This window comes from Pipistrellus hanaki, assembly GCF_964339955.1.
Source record: "Pipistrellus hanaki genome assembly, chromosome: 5".
NCBI classification, from domain to species: Eukaryota; Metazoa; Chordata; class Mammalia; order Chiroptera; family Vespertilionidae; genus Pipistrellus; species Pipistrellus hanaki.
Genome location: NC_140507.1, coordinates 678522 through 694401, shown reverse-complemented (window position 1 = coordinate 694401; position 15880 = coordinate 678522). Strand labels below are relative to the sequence as shown.

Sequence of the window (15880 nt, the reverse complement as noted above, 5' to 3'; positions counted from 1 at the left end):
GCGCCGTCCGGCCTGTGTGTTACCACCCCCACCCCCACCCCCACCCCTGAGCCCTGGCCGCCGCTGAGAGGCGCCCTACACACTCCTCTGCTGCTGTGCGCCTCCCGAGGGGGAGGAGCGCCCATTTCCCGGTTTAATACGCCCGCACCCCTCAGGCCGGGAAGGAAGCTGCCGTCTTCCTTGGCCCGGTCCGCTCCTGGCCGCAGGGAAGCCCCGGGGGTCAGCCCGGGGACGGGCGGGGCGGGGCGGGGCGGGGCCGGACCAGGCTGCCCCCGAGTCCCTCCCTCCGAGACCGGCGCTGAGCATCCATCACACCCGCCCGCGGTGCTTCACCTGCCATGCTGGTGCCGTGCTGCCCTCCCCTCCCCCACACAGCCCCCCTCCCCCACACAGCCCCCCCTCCCCCACACAGCCTCCCTCCCCCACACAGCCCCCCTCCCCCACACAGCCCCCCTCCCCCACACAGCCTCCCCTCCCCCACACAGCCCCCCCTCCCCCACACAGCCCCCCTCCCCCACACAGCCCCCCTCCCCCACACAGCCCCCCTCCCCCACACAGCCTCCCCTCCCCCACACAGCCCCCCCTCCCCCACACAGCCCCCCTCCCCCACACAGCCTCCCCTCCCCCACACAGCCTCCCCTCCCCCACACAGCCCCCCTCCCCCACACAGCCCCCCCTCCCCCACACAGCCCCCCCTCCCCCACACAGCCCCCCCTCCCCCACACAGCCTCCCCTCCCCCACACAGCCCCCCCTCCCCCACACAGCCCCCCCTCCCCCACACAGCCCCCCCTCCCCCACACAGCCCCCCCTCCCCCACACAGCCCCCCCTCCCCCACACAGCCTCCCCTCCCCCACACAGCCCCCCCTCCCCCCACACAGCCTCCTCTCCCCCACACAGCCCCCCCTCCCCCACACAGCCTCCCTCCCCCACACAGCCTCCCCTCCCCCACACAGCCTCCCCTCCCCCACACAGCCCCCCCTCCCCCGCTGCAGCGCCACACCCACCCGGCCCGCAGGTGCGAGGAGGCTGCAGGCACTTCAGACCCGGGAAGTGAAGTGGCCTCACCCCGTCCCGAATGCAGCGTCTGGGACGGCGCCTCGGGCAGGTGCGCAGGCTCAGCCGGACAGGAGGCCATGGCAGCCGGGTCCTTGGCCGGTTCTCAGTCCTGTGGTTCTCCCGTCCACACTCCGGCCCAGCGCTCAGCTCCCAGGCTCCCCGCGCCTGGAGCCATGTGCCGCTTCATGATCAGATCCAAGTCCTCACCTGGAGGCCATACTGTCCCCGCCTCTGCCTCACGGCTGCTGCGGGGCGTGGAGCCCCTTGGTACTCGGAAGCCCGGGTCTGCCCTGTGCTCGCACCCTGCGAGGGGACAGGCCGCTGCGGCACCCGTCTCCTGCCCGTCGGTGGCCCTGTGCCCGCTGTGCCCAAGCACGGGGCTGCTTCCCTGAGGCCCAGCGGAGGCCCCTCGGCCAAGGGCCTGGGGAGGCCGTTTCTGAGGCAGGAACTGTCAGATCCTCAGTAGCCTCCTAAGCCCCGGACCATCCAGCCTCACCCGCCTCAAGGGCAAGCCCTGTGCTGGGGAGACTGTTAGTGCTCAGCTCTCGGGCCTTCTCCGCTCATGGCTCCACAGAGCTGTGCCCCCCCACCCCCTCCAGGCAGCGCCTAGAGGCCTGGGTTAACCTCTGGTCTGTGGGAAGCAGGTGGTTGCCTCCTTCCCAGGCAGGAGTTCGCTCCCAGCTGCTGAGGGACTGGGGTGTGAGGGGCTGTGCCCCCGGCCGGTGACCAGTGGGGAAGCAGAGCCTTAGAGGGGCCTGAGGATGCGCCCGGCCGGCCCAGGCCTTCAGTGGCTGAGGGCTCACTTGTCTGGCGCTCCTGGGGCCCCGGGGTGGGGGGCCTCCTTCCCCGGGTCATGCAGCTGTCAGCAGCTCCCGCAGCGGCCTGAGCAGCAGCCGCTCCCCTGGCACTCGATTCGCTGGGAGCTGGCACTGCGGGTAATTACGCCTCTTCGTAGGAGAGGCCGAGAGAGGAATGTCAGTCTGTGCATTAGCTTTGGAGCTGGGCAGGGGCGGCCGGGTTCGGAAGGAAGCGGGCGGTCAGAGCACCGCTGGGGGAGAGAGGGCTCTGCCCGGCGGCAGGCCCAGGCCGTCCCGCTCCCGTTGGTCGCCTTGTGCCCGGCGGGCGCCGTCCTCCCACTGAGCGTGGGTGGTCCCAGGTCAGGGCTCCGGCCTCTGCCGTGCAGCGGGTCCCCAGAAGATGCAGTCAGTGTGTCTGTGTGTGTTTTCAAACCAGCTCCGTGAGGGTTCTTCCCGCTGACGCGTGAAAGGTGGTGGCGGCTGCAAGTTAATGCATTTGTCTTCCTGTCGCCCTGCGCTGGCTGGCAGCACGTGGCCGGGCTCCGCTCCACGGGCCTGGCTGAGGGCACCCCTGCCCGTTCCCACGATCCAGCTGCTCACCCTCGCCCACCGAGCCGTCCTCATGCTCAGCTCCCAGCAGCCTCTGTAAACCCTACTGGTTTCCTCCTTTTTAAAAAAATATATATTTTATTGATGTTTTTACAGAGAGGAAGGGAAAGAGATAGTTAGAAACACCGATCAGCTGCTTCCTGCACACCCCCCACTGGGGATGTGCCCACAACCAAGGCCCATGCCCTTGGCCGGATCCCTTCGGTCCGCTGAGCCACACCGGGCAGGGCTTCCTCCTGTGCAAGCGGCCGGCTTTTTTTTTTTTTTTTTTTTAATATATTTTATTGATTTTTCACAAGAGAGGAAGGGAGAGGGATAGAGAGTTAGAAACATCGATGAGAGAGAAGCATCAATCAGCTGCCTCCTGCACACCCCCCATCAGGGATGTGCCCGCAACCACAGTACATGCCCTTGACCAGAATCGAACCCAGGACCCTTTAGCAGGCCCCGCTTTATCCACTGAGCCAAACTGGCTTTGGCACATGAGGCCGTCTTTAAGGCGTGTTTTAGATTGGTGACTAGGAGATGGGTGCTTCCAGAGCCTCTCTGTCTGGAGGGACTCCCGCGCGGTCCCGGCTGAGCCTGTGCTGTTTCCGCAGCTGGAGATGGAGCTGAAGGTGCTGCAGGCCCAGGCGGGCCCTGCCGAGCAGAGCGTCCTGCTGTCCCGGGAGGAGGCGAGCGAGCTCAGGTACGGCCCGCCCGCCCGCCCGCTCCCTGTCCCACAGCCCGGGACCCTGTCCTCTCCGCCCGGGGACTGTCCTCTCCGCCTAGGGACTGTCCTCTCTGCCCGGGGACCCTGTCCTCTCCGCCCGGGGACTGTCCTCTCCGCCCAGGGACTGTCCTCTCCGCCCGGGGACCCTGTCCTCTCCGCCCGGGGACTGTCCTCTCCGCCCAGGGACTGTCCTCTCCGCCCTCTCCGCCCGGGGACCCTGTCCTCTCCGCCCGGGGACCCTGTCCTCTCCGCCCCCGCCCCCGCACTCAGCTCCTCTGCACAGACGCGCCCACGGTGGGCCTTTCCTGCCGCCCTCAGGCGGGCGCTGGCCGGGCGTCTCGGTGCCCCGGCTCAGAGCGCTGGGCTCGCCGCACCGCCTCGGGGCCGGCCTGTGGCCAGCAGGGCTCTGCCTCGTGTGGCCTCCAGGGCGGCAGGGCTGCGCTCCCCGTTCCAGGGAGATTCGCTCGCAGAGCAGCAGCCACCCAGACACGCTCCCCTGTCTGTGTCCGCGGGCTGCCCCTTGGCCACACCATTGCCATGCACACCGCGTGTCAGGAGGGGGCGCTGCAGGCCTTCCCAGCCCTTCCCCGCCTGGACCGCAGCTCGTCCTTAGGAAGGCTTTCCGGGGGCCATGCCGACCGCCTGCTCTCGGCTCCTTGGGTCCCCCGATGGGCACGTTGACACTGTGCCCCACACTCTCTGGGTGCAGAGTGCAGAGTAAGCACAGCCCTGGCCAGTGCTCAGTGGTTAGAGTGCCAGCCCTCGGCCCGAAGGGACATGAACTTCAGGTTGAACCCCGGCCCCAGTGGGCAGGGTGGTGCCTCCTCCCGGGAGCCGCCTGGGAGCCTGGCCCGTGCTCCACCGCCGGCCCCTCAGACAGTCGCGTCTGCGTGGGCCTGACACGGCCAGGCGCGCAGCCAGCGTGTGTGGGCTGGCCCGCTTTGGACGTAGTCGTTTTTGCTTATTTTGTAAAATCTAAAGGCTTTATCATCAGCATCTTGATGCGCTGGGTGAGAATAAGCTGTGGGAGGCCACTGGCTCCTTAACAAAAATCAGGCCACGTATGTGGCCACGCTCCGCCCGGAGGAGCCGCCCATGGGGGCTGGAGTGGGTGTGGCTGCGTGCCTGCCGTCCCATTTGGGGCTCCCTGAGCCCTGGCAGCAGGCTGAGGACAGGCTCTGGGAGGGCCCCAGCATACGGACAGGACCCCGGCCCGGCAGGGCGTGCAGTGGCCCCTCCTTCCTGGCCAGGTTCACCCCTGTGCCCCTTTCATGTGTCCACATCCGTCTCATCCAAACCCACCAGGTGCCCTGCTTCCAGCACCCCCTTCACAGAGTCCCGCTCTGGGCCCGCCTCTCAGGCGGCTGCCCGCCCTCCTGCGCGTGTCGAAGGGCCCGCCCATCGCGGAAAATGCCTCTGTCCCGTCACCAGTGTAACGATGGTGTGGGCCCGGCGACCTCGAGCCAGTCCAGGCTGTGCTGGGTCTTTCCCGCAGAGCCACATGGGGCCTGAGAGGCAGCCTTTCTGGTTTTGGGGAGGAGGGTGCCCCCACAGCCCAGCCTTCCTGCTCTAACCCCCTCCTATGCTGTGTGGGGGCCTTAGGCCTTTATGCCACCCCTCCCCCTGCTGCTGCCACCTCATGTGGGGAGAGGTTCTGGAAGGACACACAGGTGGTGCCATTGCCATGCACACGCATGGACACCCACATGCACACGCATGCACATGGATCTGTGTAGAAGTCACGTTGGCTGTATAACAGTGCACGGGTCTGTCCTGGGCACACGTATGGACGAAACCGCTCCTTTCAGGAAGAGCGGGGACTGAAGACAATGGCAGCACCGAAGACTCAGCTGGAGCAGACCGCTCCTGCTGCCCAGAGCCGCCATCCCACTGCCAACCTCACCCAATGGTAGTTGAGGGGCGGGACCCACTTTCTATTTCACCCAATGGTTGTTGAGGGGTGGGACTTACTTTGAACCTGACCCAATGGATGTTGAGGTGTGGGTCCCACTTCCAACATCACCCAATGGTTGCTGAGGGGCGAGACTCACTCGCAACCTCACCCAATGGTAGTTGAAGGGTGGGACCCACTCCCTACCTCACCCAATGGTAGTTGAGGGGCATGACCCACCTCAATGCCTCACCCAATGGTAGTTGAGGGTCACGCCCCTCAACTACCATTGGGTGAGGTAGGGACCCACTGGCAATCTCACCCAATGGTTATTGAGTGGCGGAATCCACTTAAAACATCATCCAATGGTTGTTGAGGGTCAGAACCTAATTCCAATCTCACCCAATTGTTTTTGAGAGATGAGACCCACTTCCACCCTCACCCAGTGGTTGTTGAGGGGTTGGACCCACAAACCAGTCCTTGGGCTGATGCTCTTACCACTGAGCATAATTGGCCAGAGCTGTTAATTACATTTTTAAAAATAAATGTTTTGTTTTGGAATGATTCTAGATTTCCCCCACAATTGCATAGTGAGTACAGGGTTCCCGCGCACAGGTCTGCATAGCGAGTCTCTCCTGTTGTTCACAGCTTCCGTAACCCCGGCGCCGACACAGCTAACAAGTCAATGCTGATGCCGGGCTTGAACCGGACTACAGACCTAGGTTTCCCTAGCCTTTCACTAACAGCCTTTTTCTGTTGGAGGATCTACCCAGATCCCCGCACTGCGTTTAGCCCCATCTGTGCACTGTCTCCCAGGCGTCCTTGTTTTTAATGACCTTGACGAGCTCGGAGGGTGCTGTGTGGAGAGGGACTACAGCATGTGGACAGGTTCAAGACCGGGACTCATGAGAGGACCCAGCTTGGAAGGCAGAGCCTCCCAGCACGATTATATCCAGCAGCTGGAGTTGTAAGCTTTTACCCATGGTCCGAACACCTGGCCCCACGTGCCTGAGTGATACAGGCTGCAGGTAACCAGGTCTGTTCAGGTGCATGTGATGGAGTAGGATGGGAACCCTGGAGAAAGCTGTAGACATCCTGACCAAGTCCTTACTTTCCCTCCTGGCATCGGCTACAAATAGAGCCTCGGCTTGTGGGCTTGGGCGCTGTCTCTCAGGAAGCAGCATCCCACCGAGCCCCAGCTTTCTTCTCTTGTCTGTCCTTTCCGAGCTTTTCAGCCGCCCCCTCTCAGGGCCGCCCTGGGCCGTGTCTGGCGGCGCCGTGCTGGTCCTGTGTTTTGAAGGGTGCCTTTTGGATTCTCTGATGTTTTCCTCATAACAGACTGGGCTTTAGGGAAGAGCACCAGATGTGTGGGGCATGCTCATTGCACAGAGTCAGGGCACGTGGTACCAACACGATGTATCCGTGGATCCCTGTTGATGTTGGCCTTGGTCTCCAGGATCCTGAGGAGTCTGCCAGGATCATCACTGTACACCTGCTGTGGTTTCCACCCCACAGTCTGAGCATTGGGAGAGAGATACATAGTGTCTCCTGGTGATGGGAAGAGGAGGAGGGCGAGGAAGTGCTCTGGCATGACACAGTTGCCCCGGGTCCTTGAGGGTGGAATGGGCATGAGCAGGGAGGAGGAGGCGAGACCACTCAAAAGGGCTGGGTCTACAGGTGTGGGTTGTTCAGAGAGATCTGTGTTTCTGTAATTAATTTGTGCCCTGCCTTGTGGACCTACTACCAACCTCACCCATGGCTGTTTAGGGGTGGGACCCACTTTGTACCTCACCCAATGGTTGTTTAGTGGCGGGACCCACTTTGAACCTCACCCAATGTTTATTGAGTGGCAGGTCCCACTGCCAACCTCACCCAATGGTAATTGAGGGGTGGGACTTACTTTGAACCTGATCCAATGTTTATTGAGTTTTGGTTCCGACATCCAACATCACCCACTAGTTGCTGAGGGGCGGGACTCTGTGTGTCACCCGTAGAGTGGAGAGCAGGGCTGAGGATCTGGCCCGGGGGGTGGTCGGTGTTTCCCGGGAGAGCCACGTGGGGCCAGCGGGACATTGGGGACTGCTCCTCTCCTGTCCTCCCACGCGGGCTTAGCACCAGTGAGGTCACGGGCTGTGTGCAGTGCGCAGAGGAAGCGCGGGCCTGCGGGGACCGCCCGCTGCTGACGGCTCTGCTTGCTGTGGGCGCTGTGCCAGCAGTGGCTGTGCCACGGAGCCGGCGGCGTGGCTTCAGCGCCCACGCTCCGGGAGGGCCGGGCGCCACTCCGAGGCCGCGCGTAAGCCTGTGAGAGGTGGGTGGGGACAGAAGAGAGGTTTTGGTTCCTCTGTGTCCTCCGGGCCGGCCCTGTGGGTGCCGGGCCTTGTCCTGGCATCGCCTACTTCTCGCGGCAGCCAACGCTGGGCTCTGCTGGCCGCTCCGTCCTCTGTGCATTCTCCTCGTGCGGCCCTTCAGCTCTGTCACCAGCTCCTTCTTCCTTTTGGCAAGTTCTTTATGTTCTAGGCATTTCCTTGTGCCAGTCTGGTCAGCACTTACTGACCCTCAGTCCCTAGCTTGTCTTTCCCTCCTATCAGTGTCTTTAATGCAACAGAAGTTCCTAGTTTTGGTCAAGTCAAATTAGTCATTTCAGTGGAATGCCTTTTTTTAGATGCTGCGTCTAAAAAATCCTTGCCTGGCCCTAAGTATCAAAGATTTTCACCTGGGTTTTTTCTGAAAGTTTTGTAATTTCACATTTTACATTTAAGTCTCTAATCCAACAAGAAGAAGAAATAAAAGGCAGCCAAATTGGAAAGAAGGAAGTAAAATTCTCATTATTCACAGATGGCATGATATTGTACATAGAAAACCCTAAAGACTCCACCAAAAACCTACTAGATTTATTAAATGAATTTGGCATTGTGGCAGGATACAAAATCAACATCCCAAAATCGATGGCTTTTTATACACCAATAATGAATTGTCAGAGAAACTAAACAATCCCATTTACCATTGCAAAAAAAAATTAAAAAATAAGATACTTAGAAATAAACAACCAAGGAGCCAAAGACCTGTACAGTGGTGCCTCGCATAAAGAACGCCCGGCACAGCGAACGCTGCACACAACGAACTTCATTTCATGATTCATACAACGAACTTCGTTTCACACAACGAAGTCGCCCGAGCTTCCACGACCGCTTTGCCCGAGCTTCCACGATCGCTGCCGATGTATTGCATCCTTCCGCGCAGGCACTGCAGGCAGTCGTTAGTCACTGCGCTTAACTTAAGCACGTATCGCGGCAATCGTTCTTCATTACGAATTAAATCACGCACGTATCACGGCAGTCGTCCTTTTAAGTTAAACTCAATATTTTTTTTATTGGAATTAGAGGTAGAGGAAGAGGATGTAGAGGAGCTTATTGAGGAACACGAAGAAGAGCTGACAACTGAAGAGCTCCAAGCACTTCTGGTCCAGCAACAGGACAATGCTCAAAGGGAAGCGTCATCTGATAACGAGGAGCAACAATCAAACAATCAACCAATCCCAACTGCTGACATCAAGAACATCCTGGTCAAATGGAAAGCAGTTCAGGAGTTTACCAATGCCCACTATCCGGATTCAGCTGAAGCAAACAGGATCAACGATCTTTACTCCGATACTCTTGTCCGTTATTTCCAGCAGATGTTGGAGAAAAGAGAAAAACAAACGACTTTGGACAGGTTTTTCATGAAACCATCGGCCAAAAAGCAGAAAATGGATGAAGATGTGCAAGATTCGGTAGACTCTACTTAGTCTGTCTTAAAATTAAAAAAGTGTGTGTTTTTTTTTAAAAAAATTATGTTTTTAGATGTATCTAAATAAAAATAATAACAAAAAATTTATCTTTTTTTATGTCATCTTAGCATATTTTATGCTACAGAACAAATTATTTTTTTTAACATGTATTGTTATGGGAAAACGAGTTTCACATAACGAACTTTTCGCATAACAAACTTGCTCCTGGAACGAATTAAGTTCGTTGTGTGAGGCACCACTGTACTTAGAAAACTACAGGATGTTGAAAAAGAGAGAGAACAGCGGTTCTCAGCCTGTGGGCCGCAACCCCCTCGTTGCTGCTGAGACCGGGTCCTCCGCAGCCCTCTCACCTGGCGCCACCGGTCCCGCCTCCGCCCAGCGTGGCCTGGGACTCCCTCCCACCAGGGCTTCTCCATCGGGACGAGGCCGTGGTGGCAGCGCCAGCCTCTGCCCCGGCTTCTACAGGGTTTCTAACGTCCTCCGTGGACTCAGTCTCACGTCTGTGTATCTGGTAACAGAGCTTGGGGTCTCTCTCGTGACCGCTCCCCCCGAGGGCGGCGGTGTCACAGCCTCTCCCCGCAGGGTGAAGGTGGAGGAGCTGGAAGGGGAGCGCAGCCGCCTGGAGGAGGACAAGCGGAGGCTGGAGGCGCAGCTGGAGCACCTCACCCTGCAGGTGAGCCCGCCGGAGCCAGGCCGCCCGTGTCCCCGCCCACCGCCCCTCCTCTGGCTCAGACCTGCTCTGGCACGCACCGCCCGCTCGCCAGGAGCACGTGTCCCGGCCCCGAGAGGACACCTGCCCACGGGCTGACCTGCCTGTCCGTGTGTCCACGCCGTCAAGGGAGGGTCGTGGTGTGGCTGGCTGAGCCCGCCCGGCAGTGGGAGGGTGGCCTGCTGTTCACACCGTGCGGCTTCGCTGCTTTTGTCTCTGTCCCCCTGTGCACCGTCCTGCTACCGCCACCGGGGCCTGGGCAGGCCCTCGTTTTTATCGGGACGCCTACTCGAGGCAAACCCATCCCGTTTCCACGGCCACTTCCTGGAGATGCGGGGGTGACGGCTGTGAGGGAGCGGGCACAGGGAGTGCGGCCTCGCTCGGGAGCCGGCTGCTGATGGGGGAGAGCCAGCGGCAGCGGTGCGGTCAGAGGCGCCGGGGGCGGTTCTGGCTTTTCCATCCTGCAGTTGCTGAGGGCCCCGGCCTCCCCAGCGGCCGTCAGTGAGTCCTGCTCCGGGTCCCAGGCGCTCACCGGCAGGAGCTGAGCGGGGCAGAGGGGCAGAGGCCAGCACTCAGGTGGACACGGCCTTTCTGGTGGTGGCAGGAGGACAGGGAAACCTCACGTCTGGCTCAGGGCGAGTCCTGGTGGCGGGATGGACGTGCAGAGGGACGGGGGACGGGGGGGCACTCACGGCGGGTCCAGCCTCTGAGGCCGCAGGTGTGAGCTGGGACTCGGCCCCCAGCTGGTGGCTGCAGGCGGCCATGGCTTTGCCCTCTGAGCCCCCAGTGTGTCCTTTATAAGTCAGGGAAGCGCCGCCGCCCGTGCCCACCACGCCCGGCACAGCCGATGCTTGGTAAGCGCTCATGTCCATCGTTGCCACTTCTGCCTTTTCCATCGAGAGGACCAGACCTCATCTCCCCTCTGCCCGGGCCCGGGGGCAGCAGGAGAGCGCGGACAGGGGCCCTCCCAGCTCCTGGCTGCAGCTCTGCAGGCGGGAGCCCCTCGCCCCTCTGCCCTGCTGCACAACTACTGTCGGTCGCCGTGGCCATGGCCGTGGCCGTGGCCGTGGCGTGAGATGGAGAGGCGGGGAGGGGCCCCAGCGTTCAGCTCGCCTGGCGTGTGTCCACCGAGTGTCAGCCTGCTGCTCGAGTGTCCTGTGCGAGCCCCTCCCCCTCTGGAGGAGCTTGGGGTTGGGCCGCTTCAAGGAAGATTGATTAAGCTCAGCTGCGGCTGCCGTAATTGGGAGCCTGTGCCGCAGCAGCTCTAGTCAGAGCTGCTGGGAATCCGCTCCCAGCAGGGGGGCGGGAGGGGGCGGCGCTCTTACGGCTCGGAGCGGGGTGCTCACAGGGACCTGCGCTGGGCTGGGGCCTCCTGAGGTGTGGGCTCCCTGGGGTGGCCTGTGTGCACCTCTGACGTGGCTCCTTCAGGAACTTGGGGACCCCATTTAGAGGTGGGGAGTCTGAGGCCCAGTTAGTCAACCCTCCACTGACTAACTCAGACACCCCTTTTAGTTATTTATTTAAATATATTTTTATTGGTTTCAGAGAGACAGACAGACAGACATTGAGGATGAGAGAGAATCACTAATTGGCTGCTTCCTGCACACCCCCAACTGGGGATCGAGCCCAAAACCTGGGCATGTGCCCTGACTGGGAATCAAACCCAGGATCCTCAGTTGGAAGGCCAATGCTCTATCCACTGAGCCACATTGGCCAGGACTCAGGCACCCTTTTTAGAGGCAGAATGGGGTTTGAACATGTCCTCAAAGACGTGTGAGCAAGTGCAAATGTCGGGAGCCGTGGGCCAGAGGCAGTGGGGTCCTCGCTGTGCCACACCGGCATGGGCAGCAGACTGAGCGCGTGCCCTCCCCACCCGCACGCCACCTGCCTTCCCGGCCTGTCCTCTGGCCTAGCATCTTGGCCCGTGGCTGGGGGTGACCGGCCGCGGTTTCCCAGAACCGAGGGAATGGCTGTGCCCCGCCCGGGAGGGTCAGCCCCGTGTTCCGAGCACAGGCGACCGCTCCCAGCCAGGCCGCCTCCGGCCGGAGGGTGACATACGTGTACATTGGTGTTTCTCCTGAGCCACCATGGGGCTCCCGAGGTGTCAGGCCAAGCGCCCCACTGGGCACGGCGCTGAGCCTGCACGCTCCGGGCTGTGCGGGCCGGGCCGTGTGCAGCGGGCGGGTCTCCCCAGCGGCTCCTGAACACTTGCCAGCAGTTAAAGGTTTCACGTGAACCCCCTTACCCACATCCGGCCCATCACAGACCTTCCTGTGGCCACTCTGTGACTCCTCCACCTCCCTGTGCCCCTCCCTCCTCCTCCCCTCTCCCATCTCCCTCTCCCCATCTCTCCCCCTCCCTGTCTCGCCCGACCCTCCCCCATCCCCCATCTCTCCCATCCCCCTCTCCCCATCCCTGTCTCTCCCGACCCTCCCCCATCCCCCATCCCCCGTCTCTCCCATCCCCCTCTCCCCCATCCACTTCTCTCCCCTCCACCCACTTCTCTCCTCTCCACCCATCCACGCATCCTCTTTAACTTTTTTGATGCATCTTAAAGCAAATTGCAAACATCTGTACCCTGCCCTGTTGGCACGCGTGTAATTAAGCAGAATTCATCCCAGGGTTGAGCCCAGCCTGGCCCCAGGGCTGCCAGCCACGCTGCTGGGCAGGAGGTGGGTGGTGGGTGGTGGGCGTGGGAGCCTGTTCCCGTGGAGGCCTGCCCGCCCTGGCCGGCCTCTGGGCACGCAGGAAGGGGCCCAGACCGCAGCCCCCGACATGTTATATGAATGCAGCCCTGGGGAACGGAGTGGGTAGAAGATTGCTGGGCTCCCTGTGAGCAGAGCTCAGTCCGGGCACACTCCTGCCCCTGCCTCACCAGGAAGCGCCCCCTAACCACAGGCTCCGCCTCCGCCCCTTCCCTCCCAATTCGGGGAGAGGGGTGGGGGATCTTCACTGCTCCGCTCCCCTCAGTGCCCTCTTCCCAGCATGCTGTGAGGCCCCGGCCCCCGCTGTCACACAGCCGCCGCTCAGGGCAAGCTTGTCAGCCTTTGAACACCAGCTCTCCCACCACCACCTGCCCACACCTGCCCCCACCCGCCCCCACCTGCCCCCATCCGTCCCCACACCTGTCCTCACCTGCCCCTACCTGCTCCCACCCACCCCCACCTGCCCCCCTTGGCTGCCACATCTGTCCCCACCCGCCCCCACCCATCCCCACCTGCCCCATCTACCCCCACACCTGTTCCCACATGCCGCCATCCACCCCACCTGCCACCATCCACCCCACCTGTTCCCACACACCCCCACCTGTCCCCACCCGTCCTCACCCGGCCCCAAGGCAGTTTCGTTGTCCTCCTGTACATTCCTGTCTGACTGGGAGCCTGCCTGTGCTTTGATGTTGAGGGTCTGAATGGCCTCGCCTGTTCTCTGGAGACTCTTCGTCGTCACCCACACTCGTGGAAGCCCCTGTCCTCCTCCAGCCTGTGTGGCTCTGGCCAGTTTTCTGTCTTCCCTTCATTCGCGTGTCTCCGAGCGGCCCAGTTCTGGGTGGTTCTCACTGGTGCCTGCAGTGCTCCGTGTATGGTGTCCCCTCTGCCCCACGGGACCTGCAGGGCTTCCCAGCAGCTCTTTGGCTATGTCACATGGGCGTCAGCACCAACATAGCTAGCCCCTCAGCTTTAGTTTTGCTCGATTTCATGAAACGTGAAAATGGGCGTCAATGTTGGCTGTTGTTGGCTCTGCCTACCCACCGTGTCGTGCTGTACCTGCCCGCATGCTGGGACTCTGGGTGCCACTGGGACAGGACACATGCGTGCCCGTCTGCAGCCCCACGGCCCTGTATGCACGCATAGATTCTGGGCTCCACATGCAGGGATGGCAACCGACCTCCTGGTGCCAGGCCTGGCTGCTTGTGCCCTGAGGTGCATGTTCTGCCCTGTTCTGTGTCCTGGCTGCCCCAGCCTCCGAGGATCTGTGGGGTCTTGGCATCCACCAGGGCCTGCCCCCCGGCCTGCCTGCCCCCCAACCCGTCTGCCCCTGGACTGCCTGCCCCCAGCCCGCCTGCCCCCCCAACCTGTCTGCCCCTGGACTGCCTGCCCCCAGCCTACCTGCCCCCCGGCCTGCCTGCCCCCCCAACCTGCCTGCCCTCCGGCCCACCTGCCCCCTGGGCCTTTCCTCCCGAGGGAGGGATGTGAGACGGGACGCTAATGAAGGAAAAGGCCTGAATCCCCGCCCTTGGCACAGGCGGCTCATGTTTATTGACGCCGGGACTGAACCAGCCAGCGCGCTGGTGTGCGTCTGTGCGGAGACGGCCCGCAGCGCTGATTTCTGGGGGTTTTATGAGGAGAGGGACGTGTCCTGCATATTAAACCCCATCTCATCTCCCAGGCCCAGCGCCAGTGCCAGCGCCTCATTGTGGCCTCACACCCGCCACTGGCCCAGCCCCCACTGGCAGGGGAGGCTGCAAGGTGTCCCCAGAGGCCACCTTGGGGTCTTGGGGTCCTTCCCTTAGACTCTCGGGGGACGGTGTAGCCCCTCTGCCTCTGGCTGGGCTCAGACCCAGAAAGCACGCGGCCCAGCACGGCGCCACCACCGGTCCCGGGCGCTGCTCCCCACACCTCGGCCTCCACCGGCCTCCTTCCCTCCTTCCCGAGTCCCGGGTGGCTGCTGCCCTGTGGGCACTGGCAGCTGAGCCGGGCTTCACATGTCCTCGCGAAGCATTAGATGGGCAGTTAGGGACTCGGCACTCCACCAGCCTAGATGTTAGACGTGATGGTCATTTCTAGGCAAGGACCCTGGGGCTCGGCTCCTCCGGTCCCTGCGGGGCCCGGACTGTGCCCGCCAGCCCTGCCCCTCCGTGAGGCAGCCCCATGACCAGGCTCCACTGTGCGGCACGGTGCCAGGGAGGGGTGCCGCGGCGGGCGAGGGCGCAGGCCCAGCCTGCAGGAGTGTGTTCTGGGAGACAGGAGGGACCGGAACGTGGACGGCACGCTCCCAGCCTCTTCCCGCAGCCGCCGGGCCTGCCCGGTCCACCACGGCGAACGGGGAGCGGCGTGGCCGTCCCACAGGGGACGTGACTGCCTCACGGGAAGGAAACGACAGGAGACACGGCCGGGCCTCGAGGACGCTCGGTGCCTCAGCCACAGGGACACACTGCCTGGCCCCCTCGAGGGAGGGCCTGGAGGAGCCACGTTCACTGACGGGAAGTGGAGGGCGCGGCCAGATGGAGGGCCGAGTGACAGATCCCGTTGGGGAGGATGGAAAGTTCTGGAGAAGACAGAGGGCGGGCTGCACAGCGGGGTGAGTGTGCGATGTCCCTGCGTGAGGTGTCCGTGTTGAGTGGCAGGGCAGCCGGGCACTGGGGGCTGCTCTCCTGTCCACTCCGCTCTCTCACTGCCCTCGGCCAGCCAGGCGCCCCTCTGCCCCCTGACCGCCAGCGCTCACCAGCACAGGCAGTGGGCGAGGCTGCGAGCTCAGGCAGCGATCTCAGCAGCTCCTCCCGCGGCCCGGGCTGCATGCCGCCGTGGGTGACAGGTGGGGATGGTGGACGGACAGTGACGGCGGCCTCCCTGTCAGGACACGCAGGCGGTGAATGCCCGTCCCCCTCCAGCACTCGGGGCCCGAGTCCCGTGTGGCTGCTGCCCTGTGGGCACTGGCAGCTGAACCGGGGTTCACCTTAGTCATCAGTGGCCACACCCGGCCCACCACCTCCGCTGTGCCCCCGCTGTGCCCCCACCCTGCGTTTGACCCGAGCTGCGACCCATCAGCCCCCTCGGGGCCTCTCCTGCCCGGGAGCAGCCTCGCCCTGCGTTCCCAGGTGGGAAGGTCGGTCCCGGGCGCACATGGCATTCCGGTCGCCGGAAGCCTCTAGCCGAGGGGATCTGGGCATGCCGGCGAACGGAGGGGTCCCCCACGGCTGGCACAGGTGGCGACATGCGGACCGGCGGCTTCCACTTCCAGACTAGACAGCGCCCGCCGCCCGAGCCTCCCGGGGCGTGGGGCGCTCACGTAGCTGCCGTCTTGGTCCGTGTGCGAGGAGCACAGGGCCTTGTCCGGCAGCAGTGCGCCAGGGACCCCTGCTGGCCACCGCCCAGGCGGGGTGGTGAGACAAGGTCAGCGTGCGGCCTGGGCGGGCAGTACACCCAGCTCCTGCCCCCTCTCCTGCCCCCTTCCCGTTGGAGAGGCCGATTTGGGCCTGAGCCGGTGGCTGATTAATATGCATGAGGACAGGCCTCTGTAACTGGCTTCTTCATTCTCCTCGCGTCTTCCCTCCAGCAGGCTCTCTTGGTATGCACAGCGGGCCCAGGCGGCAGACGCCC

At 62.7% G+C, this 15880-nt stretch overlaps 2 protein-coding genes across 4 annotated transcripts in view; one reads left to right on the top strand and one right to left on the bottom strand.

The window, feature by feature from the left end:
* Positions 1-15880, bottom strand: part of NUDT1 (nudix hydrolase 1) — a gene marked incomplete at its 3' end in the record, with an annotated part of 283181 nt that overhangs the window by 98758 nt on the left and 168543 nt on the right. The gene's annotated exons all lie outside the window — the stretch shown is intronic.
* Positions 1-15880, top strand: part of MAD1L1 (mitotic arrest deficient 1 like 1) — a 111601-nt gene that overhangs the window by 88038 nt on the left and 7683 nt on the right. For all 3 annotated transcript variants that reach the window (XM_084886254.1, XM_084886253.1, XM_084886252.1), the window contains 2 exons: positions 3064-3152; positions 9437-9527. In XM_084886254.1, coding sequence (XP_084742380.1) covers positions 3064-3152; positions 9437-9527 — 180 coding nt within the window. The remainder of the gene's footprint in view (positions 1-3063; positions 3153-9436; positions 9528-15880) is intronic.